The 16081-nt window shown below is 39.5% G+C and overlaps 1 protein-coding gene across 1 annotated transcript in view; it reads left to right on the forward strand.

The window, feature by feature from the left end:
* The first annotated feature begins 15455 nt into the window (after positions 1 to 15455).
* Positions 15456 to 16081, forward strand: part of GADL1 (glutamate decarboxylase like 1) — an 82187-nt gene continuing 81561 nt past the window's right edge. Inside the window, exon 1 of the mRNA XM_065753694.1 lies at positions 15456 to 15617. Coding sequence (XP_065609766.1) covers positions 15611 to 15617 — 7 coding nt within the window. The 5' untranslated portion in view covers positions 15456 to 15610. The remainder of the gene's footprint in view (positions 15618 to 16081) is intronic.

Here is a 16081-nt window from a genome sequence, read left to right on the forward strand (position 1 = left end):
GGTAATCATGGTCCTATAAGTTTCATTCCTACTCCTTAGCCTTTCTCTGATGTTTTTGGACCCTTTTGTCACCTAACTGCTTATCTCCAATAGCTTCAAGATACTGGGAACACAGCTCCACTTGGCTGGAAGAGCTTGGCCGCTTAAATGAGTCTTCCTTTATGAATGGGAACATAATGTAGAATGCTGATGATTCCCCTGAAATTAAATCTGATCCTTTCTAAGGTTAGATTTGACTGGTCTAAATGGCTTTTTAATATGTACAGAATATCAAAAATTTGATTGTATTTCTATGTATTTAATATTATGCTTGGATTTTTAATAGGATATAAAATGAAAGCCATTACAGAGAATAGAAGGTCTCTCTGAAAGAAAAACCAGAAACATTCAAATGGCTGCATATTGGGGCCATATCTAAAGGAAGCTGTTCAGAGAAAACAAGATGTTTTTTCTTTTATTTTTTATTTTTATTTTCCCTCAGAAGCAGACTGAAAGGTCCATGTTAGCCTTTCGTTGAGTGTCAGAGGGTCCTGATCATGTGCCCACACATGGCACATCTTGGCTTTTTCCTTGCCTGCCAGCGTGCATAGCCATAGCAAAGCTGGTGGAGACAGGGGGTTGTGTAGGTAACATCATCTTGACTGTGCCAACAGATAGGGCAGGTCCAGTCTGATAGCACCTCCATGGCCCCAGGCTGTGTGGTGGGCTGGGGAGAGATAAAGTGAGGAAGCTGCTACCCTCATTGGCTCTGCAGCTGGATGCAGTGATCAGCATCACTGACAGAGCAAAGAGAGGGAACCTTGCCCACAAGTCTTCTTCACCTGGAGCTAGGCAGCTAATTTTCTTTCATCACTGGTAGCTCTACTGAGACTATGGCCAAACAAGGGAATGTGACAGGTGATAACTTATCAACTTGGTAAAGCTGCCAGAACTGTGTATTTGCTGTTCAGGGTAGGCAGTTGCTAAGAAAACAGCTGTAGTGGTTTACAATCTTACAGTCCCTTTGCTGTCTTCTACCCTCCATCTGCCAGCAGTTACTATTCCAGTAACTGGAGCAGCGAGACCTGGCAGAAAGAAATGTGTACCCATGCCTCAGCCATTCCCATTCACACAGTCTGGCATCTTCACATATTCCCACATTCTTTGGTATTGCAAGCTATCAGACACATTGGGAGATAATGTGATTTTGCTTTAAACTTGGTGAGCAGGGCTTAAAGTACCACAGTTTGTAAAATAATTATGTTTAAATTAATTTTAATTTTAAATGTCTTTAAATGGATTTAAAGTCACTTTTGGTTAAATTAATGTTACTTCATTGTGAAGTTAAATCCTCAGATTAATATCTGAATACTCAGAAAAGTGAGCTGTTGAGATTTCTTTTCTTTACCATGGAATTATGATTTTGCTTCAGATGGAAGTAACAGTTGTTGGTACTGCGCCATCATAAATGTATGTTGTTTGAATCTTTATTGCACCAGATCAAATGCTTCTATGCAAACCACGAAAATGAAATCCAACAAAATTGCCTTCATTAAGGTGTAAATAAAACCATTTGCTGTACTTACAAAGGCACTCCCAACCTGCTTTTGGCATAAAATGTGTCTTTTACAGCCTATCTTGGCACACGCATCTCCTGCCTACCAATTATGAATGCCTTAGGGTGACCAAGTAAGCAATAATTCCAGCTGCTCCTGACATAAGAAGACACTGCTGCACTGCATTATTTTTCTGATGAATGTATGTTCCCAATAAACTGAAACAGGTTTTGGATCAGCAACATCTGCAACAACAGGGATTTAGAAAGTGGGTCAGGTAAATTGATGGAGGAGAATGGGTGAAGGAGGGTGTGTGTGAGTATGTGTATAAACGAGGATCTACTTATGTCTTCCTATTTTCCCCCAAATACCTCACTAATTGATTCAGGTCCTCTGACTGTAGTTGTAGAGGGAGCTTTCAGCATAAAGTGCTTTACTCAGAACTTTAGTCACCACAGGAGAAAATCTGACTCTGTTAGTAATTGATTCACCTGAGTTGTATAGGACAGCATTTTTCACTGTAATTCCTATAGTAGTGCAGGGCAGGATCTGGGTAGCACATCTAGATTCTGCCATTTGCCCTCATTACCACTCCTTACTATTGTTTTTGGAATTGCACGCGTGGCAAGGACAGTAGGTTGTTTAATGTTGAAAATGTTTGAAATGAGAAGGCAAATTTCAGGAGGGAAAGGACTAATATCTGCCTGTTAAGGACTAAAATGACCTAGAGAAAGAAGTAGATGGAAAAACTGTGTTGTTTCAGGTCTGGTGTTAATATATCAGTCAACTGGGTGGGAGGATGCGTTGTGAAAACATCTGCAGTGCGAAGTTTGATTCCCTGGGGTAAGAAAGGAGATGGTGGAAGTAGCACCAGCTGCAGTCAGATTGAGAAATCTCTGCTTTTATAGTTTATTTTAACAGCAGTGTTGTGCTTATGTTGTGTTGATGGCTCTGGAGACTTTCTAGTTTTCTTTTCAGTGTCCAGGCAGGACAGATTTGGAGCATGCTTCCTGGGAGCTGTCCATGAAGCTGGCTTGTGCATACACTTGAAAGGGCTGTCTAGAGGGAACAGGGATCTGAAAGGAAGCACCTGAGCCATCAAATATAGTCCTTTGCAGTACCCAGCAGCCCTGTGATAAATGTTTAGTACTGGCAAGCCAACAGAAATGCTACTCTCTGTATATCCCAGGAGCCACAGAACACTACTCTCAAACCTGCAGTAACGGAAGTCCATAATACGAAAGCTAGAGCAGTAAAAGCACGCCATGCCACAAGAAGAGAGCAGAAAATGGGGGCATTACCAGTGTGTTCAGACTCTAAACCATTGGGAGAATTTGACCCCTAAAGAAATCTGGAATGTTCTACAGAGTAAATAATCACTCATGCTATTGATGCTGATCAAAACATTCCAGGCCTGCTCTGCCAGTCCACTCTGAAAGAAATATTTGGCTCCCAATCTGAAGACGAGCTTAACTTGATGCCTGAGCAAGATGCATCATTATTTGGATTTGTCCTGCATGCCTATTCAGTTTTCTCGTTGGCCTCTGTCTTCTTAAACAGCTAATGGAGTTCTCTGGTAGTATCTGCTATGGACACAAGGATACTGAGACAAACTAGGAGCCAAATGAACACAAACTCTTATGTTGACCCTTTGCCCACCAGGACAGAGGTCTTGTCAAATCTTTTAAATATTGTCAAACTGGAAAAGCAGCAGCAACAAACAAGACTCTGAAAGCAAAATAAGCTTTCTTTTTATGTTTATTTTCCAGCTAGTCCTTGGTTCAAGGGGAAAGAGTAAGGGCTCATTAGAGAGTAGCACAGGAGTCTGCTCTGTTGACTTTCCTTTGTTGCCACCATATGTGTTTAGCTTCTGTTTCATTATTGTCTGTAGTAGCAAGGATGTGATAGAAAATCTGGCCTTCCCCATGTATTTTTACAAATTCAAGCCCTCGAGGTGGGACTGCTGTCAAACTAGGCTAACTTTTAGACTCCATATCATAAACAGTGATGCTAAATTACCCCATGGGGTTTAGGACCACTGAAAACCATATGTTTCCAGCCTTTAAATAAAGTAGAAGCAAGCAGATGGATAGGCATTATAGAAGAGAATTCAAGTGAAAAATTCAGTCAATTCTTTACGCTGAGAGGTTGTAAATGGCATTCTGGAGTGGGGCACAGCAAAGAGGGGACAGTTCTTCATGGTTATGTTGTACTGGGGCAGAAAGTATGGCACTTCAGCACACAGGGAAGCTGAACTATGAGATGCAGACCTTAGAATTCTTATGTATAAATGGATCACTTGTTCCTAATAGGTGCTAAATACTTGGTATAAAATACTTTAATGTAACAAAACTTCCATATTCTTTTTAGTGCTGGTAGATTCTAGAAGACCTCTGAATGCAGCCCTGTTTATACCATTTTGCTGTAAGCTTTTTATTGAATTGAATTTTTGGATTGGTAAGGAAGGAAAGACTGATTATCTCTCTCTTTTGGTAGCCTATTTTATTATAAAACTAATTAGTGCCTAACTTTTATTGTTGTGAGACTTAGGATACTGAAAAATGCCTCAGAGTATCAGAATTAAAGATGTGAGATTTTTCTAACAATTCAGTGCTGGTCAGACACTTACGTATTTCTTCCAACAAATTTAATTTAATTTTCTTTGGAAAACAAAAAGAGATTTCTCTTTGGGATACTTGAAGTTCCATTATTCCACCAGTTCATACTAGCCTCTGAGAAAATGGGAGCAGTAAACTGGAAAGCTATTCAGGGCTAGACTTGTTAGGCAAAAATTCCTGTTTGCTATTAATAGAGATTTCTGTTTGAAAACTAATGGTGCAGTTAGTGCCATTGATTCATTGAGATCTGAAATGAAATTAAAGTATCCAGACTGGAACAAAAGCCCTCGTTGAGACTCTGTCAGTGTAAATGAACAGAGTAACAAGGGACTGGGATTAAAAAATAAGTTAATGGATTTACAGAGAAGGGTCAAAAATAATAGCAGTTGTGCCCATTGCTCAAGTACTTGTAATAAAAAGCCTTAGTGGGTCATCGTGTACAATTGGAAATAATACAAGATGCCTAGAGTTTCTGCAGTGGGTCAATTTATATTAGTGGACTGAAACTATTAATTGAAAAGTTCTAAACTATAGGGATTGACCTTTGAAGAGGAATCTAATAGCTACATTATTAAGAATTATCTATACCAATATAAGTAACTCTATTTTACAAGTCAATTAAGAATGCTGATTTGAGCTACTGATTTAGTGCTTCTAAATAGCAGTGGGAACAGAGTATGATTCAGTGATTTTCTTAGTTTTTCTGTCTCAACTTCTACACTGACACTAAAACCTTTAGAAATAGATTACATACACGAAAGATGCAACATATGTAAAATTGCATATTTTGATCTCATGTTGCTTCTGACATTAAATGTTTGAAATCATTTATGATTCAGGAGGGAATGTAACTGATTTCAACTGAACAATTTTGTAGTATATCATTCAATGGCATCTTTATGACTAAGTGTGTTATGTACCACTCTGTACTGCTTTACATAAGAAGACACAAAAAGAACGTGTTAAAATGATGCATTTGCTCTTTGTTTAATTTTTACCAGTATGTACATATGTTTATACATTTTAAAATGATGTACTTGTCAGATATTCTCTGCTGTTCAGTTTTTTTTTTTTTTTCCTTTAAATGGTACTGGCATCTTTCCTAAAACAAAGGCAGAAGGTCATTTTGATTTCTTTCAATTGCACTGCTGGTGGGCTTTGTACTTAGTGACTCATTTGGCTCTGTTCTTTCTGATATGGCTGTACAGTAGGGTTTTTTTTTAATCTGTATCCTTCTTTGTTGTCAAGCACAGAAGACTACACAATGTTGTCATCTCTACTATTTTGAGTACAACTGCTTGAGTGAGCAATTACAGTCTGCATTTCTCTACCTGTGAAATCCAAAGAGATCTCAAGAGAAAAGATGTCTTAGTAAAGAATCTCTTACAAGTTTGAATGGAGTGTGACTTCGGAGGAAGTCAGTTCTGAATGATAAATTAAAAATAGTTACTGGAAATAATCCCTCTTCCTGCCTGGGCAGCCTGAGGCCAGCACACTTTGTGAAAAAGGGTAAACGTGACAGCAAGATCCGGGACTTGGAAACATTTCTTCAAGCTGCAGCTTTTGTTTCGCAAATGACTAGACGTTTTTCTCTAGAAGGAGTCTTCAAAATACATTGAGAATCTCTGTTTGTAAGAGGACAGTTCACAAAATCCTAGTATCCTTATTTTTTCTAGTGTTTGATGGTGAGACAAAGAGTGACACACGGGCTCCAGTTCAGCTATTCAGTTATGCACATGTTGGCCAAAGTGAAAAAGCAACTGAAAACTGTCAGAAGCCCCTTTTGGTTCAGAGTTCTCCTATTTGGTCATTTGTTTGCATGCTACCATTTCTACTCTGGAAACTCTACTTTCTTTTTTTTTCATAAGTGTACTAGTCATATTGCAAAAGTTCTGTAATTATGCATCTCACATCTCCACTCTACAAAAAAGGTGGTGCTGTACTCACTAAGTATATCTTATGTTGCATCAAAAACTTTCTCAAGCAGACCTGTCCTAGCTTTGCCCTATCAGCAGAAACAGCTGGTGCTTTTAATGAGTGCCTTTGGAGAAAGTGTTCTTTCTAGTTCTTAAGCTTTTCTCCTATTTACCTTGTCTTAGAATTTCTTTTTCTTACTTTCTGATTTTTTTTTCCTTCTGTGTAACAATTCTAAATCACTGGTTCTTTCTCAGCCTCAAAACATTAAACGTACTCCAGGTGCAGGATATGGGATTTCAGATCCAAGCTCTCTCAGGAGTGCAGTAGCTAACTTACTTTCAGAAAGCTGTTGGAAGTATCCTGATCTTTCTGTATTGTCTGGATGCAAGCTGTTTTCTTTAATCTAACAATAGGGACTTATGAAAAGTTATTTAAGAGCTGAATATGATAAGAGGAGTGAGCTGCTTAGTATAATTCTTGTCCTGAGAGGTGCTTATATTTCTTGTTTATCTCCTTTGATCTTAGAAAAGATGCTTTGTCACAAACTAACCTTTTTTTCCTCACTAGAAAAGAGTTAGTGGGGAAATAAATGAAAAAAAAAAAAAGACATTATAGACATTCCAGATATGCACTATATTGTGCCCAGCTTCCAGATGTCTCTGTTTCTTGGTCTTTAGCTTGAATTTGCAAGGTCAGCTTGATGTGTACATTGCCTATTTGTGGATGGTGACGTTGTTCAGTACTCTGAATGCTGCATGAAAACCAGGTGGATCAGGACAGATGTGCCCATTGGTAGTAATAGGTCACTTCGTGTTCTGCGCTGAGCTCTCATATTAAAACTCCTTCTAGTTATCGTAACACTCTTCGGCATAGCTGTGCTTTTTAACCAACAGTGTACAGAGAGACAAAAGAGCCACTGAACTCCTTTACTTCTGCCTCTGATGCTATGAGAAAGCTGGGAAACATTTAGATGTACTGAGGGACATGGTTTAGTGGGGAAGTATTGGTGGTAGGTGGATGGTTGGACTGGAAGATCTTGGAGGACTTTTCCAACCTTGGTGATTCCATGATTCTGTGACACAGGCCAGAGTGCCTGCTAGTTTTGTATAGCTAACGCTGTCCTGATTAAAATGGTCCTCTCTTCATTGCTGCAGTATTTCTCCTGAAGTACAGAGAAGTGCTATGCCACCTGACTGAAATTGTCTCTATAAAATCTACATGTGGTATTTGCATCATTTAAAACATATAATTGTCAACAAAAATAAAAATAAATAAAATGGTTCTGGGTGTGGGCTGATGACATCTGTTACCTTCTTGCCTGCAAATAGTTTTTATATCGCAATCATTGGCATTAATTATTGTTATGTCTGCATACAGCAGATTTCCTTTCACCTCAGACTTCTTTGTCCATAACAGGTCTTAGCACACTTACAAGAAATTGTGCAAGGTAATATCAGATCTTAAGAGTTTTTTTTTTCCTGAATGCAGTTTTGTGATGCTTGATGTACACTGCTTGTTCAAAGAATTCTACATTTGCCATGCACAAGTGACTGTTGGAGTCATTTCATTTGCAGAACCCACAGGCTCCTTTTTATTTTTTATTTTTTGCTAAATAACACTGCTCAGCATGGTTCTGAAATTGTCTGCTGCTTTGCATCCTTCTGAGTGTTGTGTGGTGCATGATTCTGGTTTTGCAACCAAAAAGGATTCATATATCAATTCAAGACAGCTTTTATAACCTTCATTCTTTTCCTGAAGTTTACAGAAAAAGAGTTAATGCGTGATGCTTCTGTTTACTTGAGGTGGTTACATGTTCTGGAGGGCAATGCAGTTGTGTTCTGCTTACACCCTGCAGTATCTACATGTACTTCAGAGTGTTTCCACACAGTGCCTTGCACTGGATGGAGTATTAGACCTGTTTGAGTGCATTTCTTGAGCTTATGCTATCTTCTGGTGACTGCATGTTACAAAGATCACAAATCTTGGTTTTAGAAACAATATTCATGCCTCTCATTTTATGGCTTGCTATTGAAAATTACTGCTTTTGCCATACATGTATTTCAGGATGGCATATACTTAGCCTACTCAAAATTTCCTAGTTGTTTTTCAGGAAAACACAATATATATATATATATTTGTATATGTATGTGTGTGTGTGTGTATATATATATTTATATATATACACATATTTCTGCAAAGCACCAAACATGAAAGCTACTTTATGTGGGAAATGAAGAGTATAGGTTTTTTTTTTTTTAAACTTCTGTTACTTCAAAATGTAAAGGTGGAGAGTTTGCCCTTTCTCTACCTCATCTCCCCTACTGCTGTGCTCTGCAGATTTCATTCTCTCAAAAGTACCTGGTGGAATGAGGCTTGATTCTAAATTATCTACAAAATATTTTGCAGAAGAGCCATTGTGAGGGTCTATCTGATGCAGCTTACTCTGATGAGTGAAATCTTGTGTTTTTACTAATAGCATCTTCAGCTTTCATTATCTTAATCCATGGATTTTATCTGCTGACTTCCAAGATAAACCAAGGATCTGTTCTGCCAGCACATATGATCATCTATGATAGATAGCCTTGTGCATAGTAGCGCTCTGGCTACAGCAGTGTGTAGCTCCATTTGGGCCACGTGCCAAATACCCAGCCTTGAGGAAGAGTTTGCAGCTTGCATTGCGCATTGTGCTACTTTTACTATGTCTTCAGCAATATCCTGGCTTGCTAGCTTAAAGATAGTGCATATATGCCCACACTAGTTGCAGTGACCACAGCAGAGCAGTGTCTGGTGTTTCTCTAATTTATCTCTGACCCTTCTTTGTGATCCTGTTTCTCTTCCTGTGCTTAAAGAGGCATGTTAACAGATCTGTGTGTTAAAAAAAGCACCTTTTTTATATGAAAATCACCCTGTACAAATGAAAGCACTCTTCTTAGTCACTCTTCCCTAGGCTTTTCTGTCTAAAACACAGTGAATATATGAATTATATTGCTATTGAAGATTTGAATGTTTTGGTAATGCTGTAAACCATAAGAATGAACGTTGCTCAATCCTTTCCTTTGTCATCAACAAACTCTTGAGATGAAATTAGAGTCTGAAACTTGAAGTAACCTCATTTATTCATTGCAGTACTTGAACATGATTTCCTTATTGCCTCTGCTTACTCTTTTGTCTGCTTCATTCAAACAGCACTAATCAGTTGATAGTCCTATTTTTAATTTGTGGGAGTGATTTAATTCCTCTGAATTAAAGAAGGGGTAAGTGACTTCATAAACTTGAGTAATGAGATTTGTTAAAACAGTATTTATCGTGAGGATCTTTCCTAGAGAACATATCCACCCTAGGAAAATATCTAATTATAACATAATGGGTGAAGCAGCTTGCTGATTCCCAAATCCTTCAAAGTTCCTCCTCCTATGAGGTTTTATATTCTTTTGCCTTCCACCACAGTCAGCATTAGAGATATGGGATATGGGATGACCTGGTTTGCCAATGCTAATTAAAGAAGAATGTACAAGATGTACCTGTTCTTCAAAAATAGTATTACAATTCTAAACTCAGACACCTTAGGTAGTCTATTCTTTAATAACATACATTGTGAGGCTTCTTTTATTAAACATGAGAATAATAACAGTCAGATCTGCAATTATCATTATTGTCTTGAATCAACAAAAGTCAGTTTTGAAAGGTTACACGTTAAAGGATTATAAATAGCCTTATTTAAATTTCCCTATATTTTTTACAAGAAGATATAGGTGTGATTTTCTAAATTTAAGTACATAATGTGAGTATATAAACTGTGTCTATTAAACCACCAATAGACTTGTCAGAAATTTGAGAGAGCTTCCACTTGAGCAGTGAATGGGGAGAAAGCTGGTGCCGTGCGATTGTCGCAGTCCAGCCCAGGCCTGTGGTGTAATGGTGGGACATCCTTTCAGGTTCCCTGTGCTTTCCTCCACCTGGACTCTTCATAGCATGTATGAATTTTTGATCTCTGAAGATACTGTGTCCAGAAGATGTGTGTGACTCAAAAGAATTACATTTGATCGCCTCTGATACTCTGAATAATATCTTCTAATATCTCTGGAAAGTGTCCTGTAGCCATATTTTGCTGTTCAAATTCAATGTTCCTACTGCTGATTCTGTTGTCTTTGCTGATGCCTTTAGGGTCTGAGATTTACCTATTGATGTTTTGTTTTTTCAAGCCTTGATGTTCTGAACAATGTGTTTTGCCAGCCAGCTAATGTAATATTGTTTCTTTGAAGGCATCCATGCTGCAACTTGAGAGTCTAACTAGTTCTTCACTTCACTGTATAGAATGATCAGCCTTCACCTTTGGTTGGCCTCCAGTAGCACAGCAACAGTATGCCTCTGGGCATCAAAAAGGTAATGAATGTCCTCCAACCTCTTAATGTTTTTTCTTTCCTGTCTCAGTTACCTGCACCAGACTACTAATGTTTGAGTTCCATAGGTGATACTGATACCAATAGAGGTAACCATGACACTTCAATTATTAATGCCCTAGGATCTGATTTTCGGAACACCAGTAATCCTGTGGTTTTATTTACCCCATTTAGAATAGGGAATACTATGTATTTCTAAAAATGGAGTCCACAGTCCATTCTGGGGAAAGGACAAGGAACTAAGATGATTCTTTATGCAGCTTTCAGGTTAGATTTGCAAAAGTATCCAGTGGTTTTGAAAGCTTTTATCTGTAACACCTTCTAAAAAGCCTGGAATTTTTCTAAAAAATTTCAGAAGTCAGAACCATTGATAAGGTGCATACAAAATTAGGCAAATACATTGAAGTCCTTTCTGGTTAATATTGTTTTCTTGTTTGGAAAACTGTTTATTTATTTATTTATTTTATTGCGGGGTAGTGGAATAGGAAAAAAATTACATATTAACTCTCAATCTTCTACTTCATTCTTTCTTCCATTGCAAGGAATGTATTTTGGTTCTACTGTTTTTTAACTATTTGTTTGATGCCTTTGGTTTTCTTGGTAGTTTAGAGAAGGTTGTGTACTTGATGAAAAAGTTGTGTCTTCATGTAGCAAACTACAGTGAGGGGGTCAAATGATGAGAATAGAAAAGGCTTTAAGGTTAATGTTGCCATATCAACTTTGTGAGTAGAAGATAGAAGATGTAGGTTCACTTCGAAGCAAATACAACAATTTAATTCATTAATGTTTAAATGCAGTTCTCAATAGTTTATGTGCAACACAATTCAGTTGTGTGGTCCTGGCTGCTTTCAGAGAGCTAGGTATTACTTGTCGGTGTCAAACCTTTTAGTCTTCATTGCATTCCACAGCTCATTATGCTTCAGGTGAGGTAACTTGATTCATTTACGCACAAGGTGGGCAAGAAACATAAATTTTTAAAATTGACGTATATTTACTAGTGTAACATTGTATATAGAATTAATTTTCTGGTTTGTCTGCCAGAGTTTCAAAGCTTGCTGTTTAAATGCACATCACTTAAGTCTGGTGGACTGTGTCTTTAGTAGATTCATGCTTCTGTACCTCTGTTCAGCTTCTCCTTAAACTCCTCTGAGCTTCTTTGTGACTCAGATGAATTGAAATATAGTCAGCTTAGTGCATTGACAAATGAAAATAGGTGACTAATGTCAATTGTCTTTTGATACTTCATAGTCTGCTTGCCAAGAATGCCTCGTGTTCTGTGATCTGTTTAAAATCCTACACACTTAGAAAAGTCATGTTTTTCACAGAGACTGATTGCAGTCAGTTGTTAAAAGAATATAACCTTGAACAAATGCTCACCAGTAGATACCCTTTCTTATATTTACTTAGTATAAGAAGAAATAATGAAGTAAGACTGCAAATAACCTCTTAAGACATATGGACTGATCTCTTCCTCCTGTGTCATTAAATTTCATACATGTACAAGTACAGAGGTTAGTAATCTGCACTTGGCTAAAACCTGTCTTTCAGAAAGGTAAATTTCCTGGTTAAAAGATATAAAAAGATTAAAAATTTCTTATTGCCCTCATGAGCTTGTTCCAGTGACATACTGTCAATTTAAGAAGAGAAATAGAGTGCTTCATTTGAATTTGTCTGACTTCAACTTCTATCACATCTTCTTGTTATGTTATTCTCTGCTAGATTAAAGAGCTCTTCAGAATTTTGTATTTTTTCTCTATAGAGGTACTTATATGCTGTAATCAAGTCAATCTTTTTGATAGGATAAACAGACTGAGCTGTTTAAGTCTCACTTAGCAGCATTTTTCTTCAATTCTTGGATCACATTTTCAGCTCTTAATCTGCCCCCTCACCAATTTTTCAGTAATTTTTCAAAACATGGACAGGAACACAGTATACAAGATTGGTCTCATATATCCGTATATATCAGTATATCCAGAGTTAAAACTATCTCCCTACTTCCCACTCCCCTGATACAGATTAATCCTTCTTGTAGCACTGTCAGTGAGGATTTACAATGGGTTGGTGACTACAACCCCTAAATCATTTTCACTAAGTGTAGTCGCCCTTCAGTACACAGCACCTATAAACCTTCATACTCATTATAGAGGTTTACTTAGCACAAATGTATTTTGCTGGATAAGGCCCAGTTTGCCGTTTTTTACCCTAGCTGTTTCTGTCATCTTTGTGCCATTTTCTGATGTGATCGCCTTTTCACAAAAACAGAGCTGTTTGATGAAGGTTCCATACTGTCAGCTACATTTTGTAATCAGTCATTTAGACAAATCTTAGTCAATTTAGCATGTGGTTTAATGATATCGTGGGGTACTACGTTTTTCTTTCAGACTATCATTAAAGTCTAAAAACATCAATATGCACTTAGCCAAATGAGCAGTCTTGCCAAAGAATAAATGTAGAGAACTTTGATAAGACCCAGTCTTCATAAAAAAGACTGGAATTATTTCTATTCCTTTCTTGGAGATCTTTTTGGATTAAATCTGTTATTCACATCAATAATTGATGTTGATTTAAATTTTGCTGTCAATGCACTTGTCATTTTCTGTCTACAGGTCATTTGCACCCATTTGCAATTTCGAAAGTATTCCAAATTGTATTAAAACACCCAACAGATGAAATAGCCCCAGGACCTGTCCTGGAAGGGTGACCCAAAGCTATCCAAAGCTGGTGGTAAGGGAATGGTGATGTTTCCTATCTTTCTAAATTACTATCAGGCTAGAGCAGTTCTTTATAGTCCCTATGAGACTGACTACTTGTTTAGTAAGTACTTCACTACTACAACAGAAACATATTTACAATTCCTGCATCAGCACAAAACCACTTTTGAACTACATTTACTGATGGGTCAATATAACATTGGGTACTCTCTTATTTCTAATACATTTAAAATGTTTCATTTGTCTTCAGCTGTTACAACTACAGATTCACTCTGCCTAATAACTCCCCTTATCAATTTTTGATATAGTAACTTGTAATTTATATCAAGGGTTATATATATCATTTCTCCTTGCTTTCCATTTTATTTCTGAATACCGCCTTTGAATTCTAAAGGGAAAGTTACTACCTTCTGGTTACTACTTTCTGTGATTGAAGAATCATGGTCTTTTGGCCATTTATTAGAGACTTTAAGAGAGCCCCTCTTACAGTGTGTTTTTTTTTTTTTTTGTCTTGCCCGTTTTCCTCACCATTTTCCTCAGCTTGAGGAAATTAGCTCTTCTGAAGCAGAAGAAATGCGTAGTTTTGATTGGGGCTGTTCTTCATTTCCCCACAGTGAATACAATCAGGCCATGAACACTTGTTCCCAGGCAACTCCTAATTTTTAACTTAGTGATATCTACCATTTTTATCTATCACAGTGAAGTCTGAATACTTATCTCTTGCAGTGAAGGATATCTATAGGACTACAAAATTACCTTGTTGAAGTTATTAATGACTTAGTACATGCCGCAGTTGAAACTAGACAATTTGTATTCTCACAAACAAGGAAAATGAGGATACTACAAGTGAATAAATGTTTAATTCACACCTGAATATTTCAGTAGTTTCCAAAAAATTTTGCCAAACTTTAATCAGGCCTGAATTTTAATGGAAAATGAGCTATGGGGGGGCTCTGGTAATTAATTTTGGGACATTTTTATATTTCACTGTAGCAACAGCACTAACACCTTTTGTCAAAAATAATTTTGTTTTGTTTTTCTTAAGGCAACAGTTATGAGGGAATAGAATTAGGAACACGTGTGTAGCATTGAATGGCATTGGTGTCCTGGAATAAACTGGGATAAGGAGGTCAGCCACAGTTCACTCAGAGGCCTGGAAGTAGCCTTTGACGGCTGGTGATGCTTCAGCAGGGCTCTGATAAGCTGAGGCACACTAGCACAATTGTATGGGTTTGGCAGCAAAGCCAGGAGCCCGGCAGGGCCTGACTGTTTGCGCCACTGCTCACCTGCCAGAAGGCTGCTTCTTTTGGGGCCAGACTTCTGAGAATTTGGTCTCGAGCAACAGCAATATCCCTCCTTCAAGAAGAAGGAGAGCTCATGGAAGCTAACAACTCCTTCCTTTAACCTACTGCAGCTTCTCTGATGTGAGCTGCCACAGAGGAGTCATCTCACCAAGGAACGAGCCTGATCTGAATGTTTTAATTGTATTGTAATTCCTAAAATCATATCAGTGTTTCTTACGTTGATTTAAGTAGAGCTAGATGTGGATGCTTCAGAAGAGCCTTTCTACCTCTGTGGAAAGGTCCAACCACCAAAACGGAGGGACAGCAAAGTTGTGAGGGGTCTGAGGTCTGGAGCACAAGTCTTATGGCAGCCTCTGATGGAGCTGGGATTGCTTGGTCTGGGAGGAGGCTCAGGGTAGACCTGATTGCTTTCTACAGCTGCCTGAAAGGAGGCTGTGGCAAGCTGGGTTTCAGCCTCTGGTCCCTGCTAACAGTGATGGGATGAGAGGGGATCGCCTCAAGTTGTGCCAGGGCAGATTCATGTTGGATATCAGGAGATGTTTCTTCTCCGAAGAGCGGTGAGGCAGTGGCACAGGTGCAGTTACTTTCCCTGAAGGTGTTCAAGATCTGTGTGGATATGGCACTGAGGGATGTGGTTAGTGGTCATGGTGGGGAATGGGTTGACGGCTGCGCTAGGTGATGTAGAAGTCTTTTCCAACCTCAGTGATCTTACAGTCTAGCTCTAGAATGGATATAGTGAAGCTCCCTACGAACACCTCCAGGTAGTAGTGCCTCTGCCACTGCTGTGCTCCCAAGTGGGCAACAGGTGCCTGGCGCCAAGACCATCCCTGAGACTGCTGCCCCGCCGCCATCTTGCCCCCACCCCGAGGAGGCGGCGGCTGGCGCTGGGCCTGAGGCGCGGAGGGTATTAATAGGCAGCCCGGGGTGGGAGGGGGGGGGAGCGGCGAGGTCTGACGGACAGGGTTGGGCGGCTGCGGGTGTGCGGGGCGAAGGCTCGGTCTCGATCGCAACGCGGCACAGGACAGTTCGGCGGGGGAGCGGCTGTAGTCGGTAGTGCTTTCCCTCGTCTCCGGTCCTTGCGAGCAGAGGCAGCGGCGGCGGCGGCGGCTCCACCACGAAGGCGAGATGGAGGGTAAACGCTGCGGTGCCAGAGCCGCCCTCTCTCTCTCCTCTTTCCCCCCCTCCCCCGCTCCAGTGGGGCTGCGGGCTCAGCCGAGTAGCGCCTCGCTTGCTCTGTGCCCCCATCGGGGCTTTAACCTCTTCCCTCGGCTTGAAGGGGCAGGGTGGGCCGCTGGGCCGGCTGCAGCCCGGTGGGCAGTGGGTCTGGAGCCCGGCGGGGCAGCAGCTTCGTGTGGATGGGCAGTGCCTGTTGCATATCTCTCTCCTTCATCCGAGTGCAGCTGAGTGGTATCCAGATGTTTTAATGAGGCGTAGCGCTTGCAACAATTACTGTAAAAGCATTGCGTTACAGGATGTTTGTTGAAATAAATTATCTTTGAAGAGTGGCGCTTCTTTTTCTTTCCAGGCACCGGAATAAGGTAGGCAGGGCAGTACGGTGATGTGCTGTGGACGAGTCTGCTGATCCCCGTGGTCCTG

The sequence above is a fragment of the Cyrtonyx montezumae genome, unplaced genomic scaffold (assembly GCF_038088225.1).
Source record: "Cyrtonyx montezumae isolate F1298 unplaced genomic scaffold, pur_monq_1.0 scaffold_8, whole genome shotgun sequence".
In the NCBI taxonomy this organism is placed as follows: domain Eukaryota; kingdom Metazoa; phylum Chordata; class Aves; order Galliformes; family Odontophoridae; genus Cyrtonyx; species Cyrtonyx montezumae.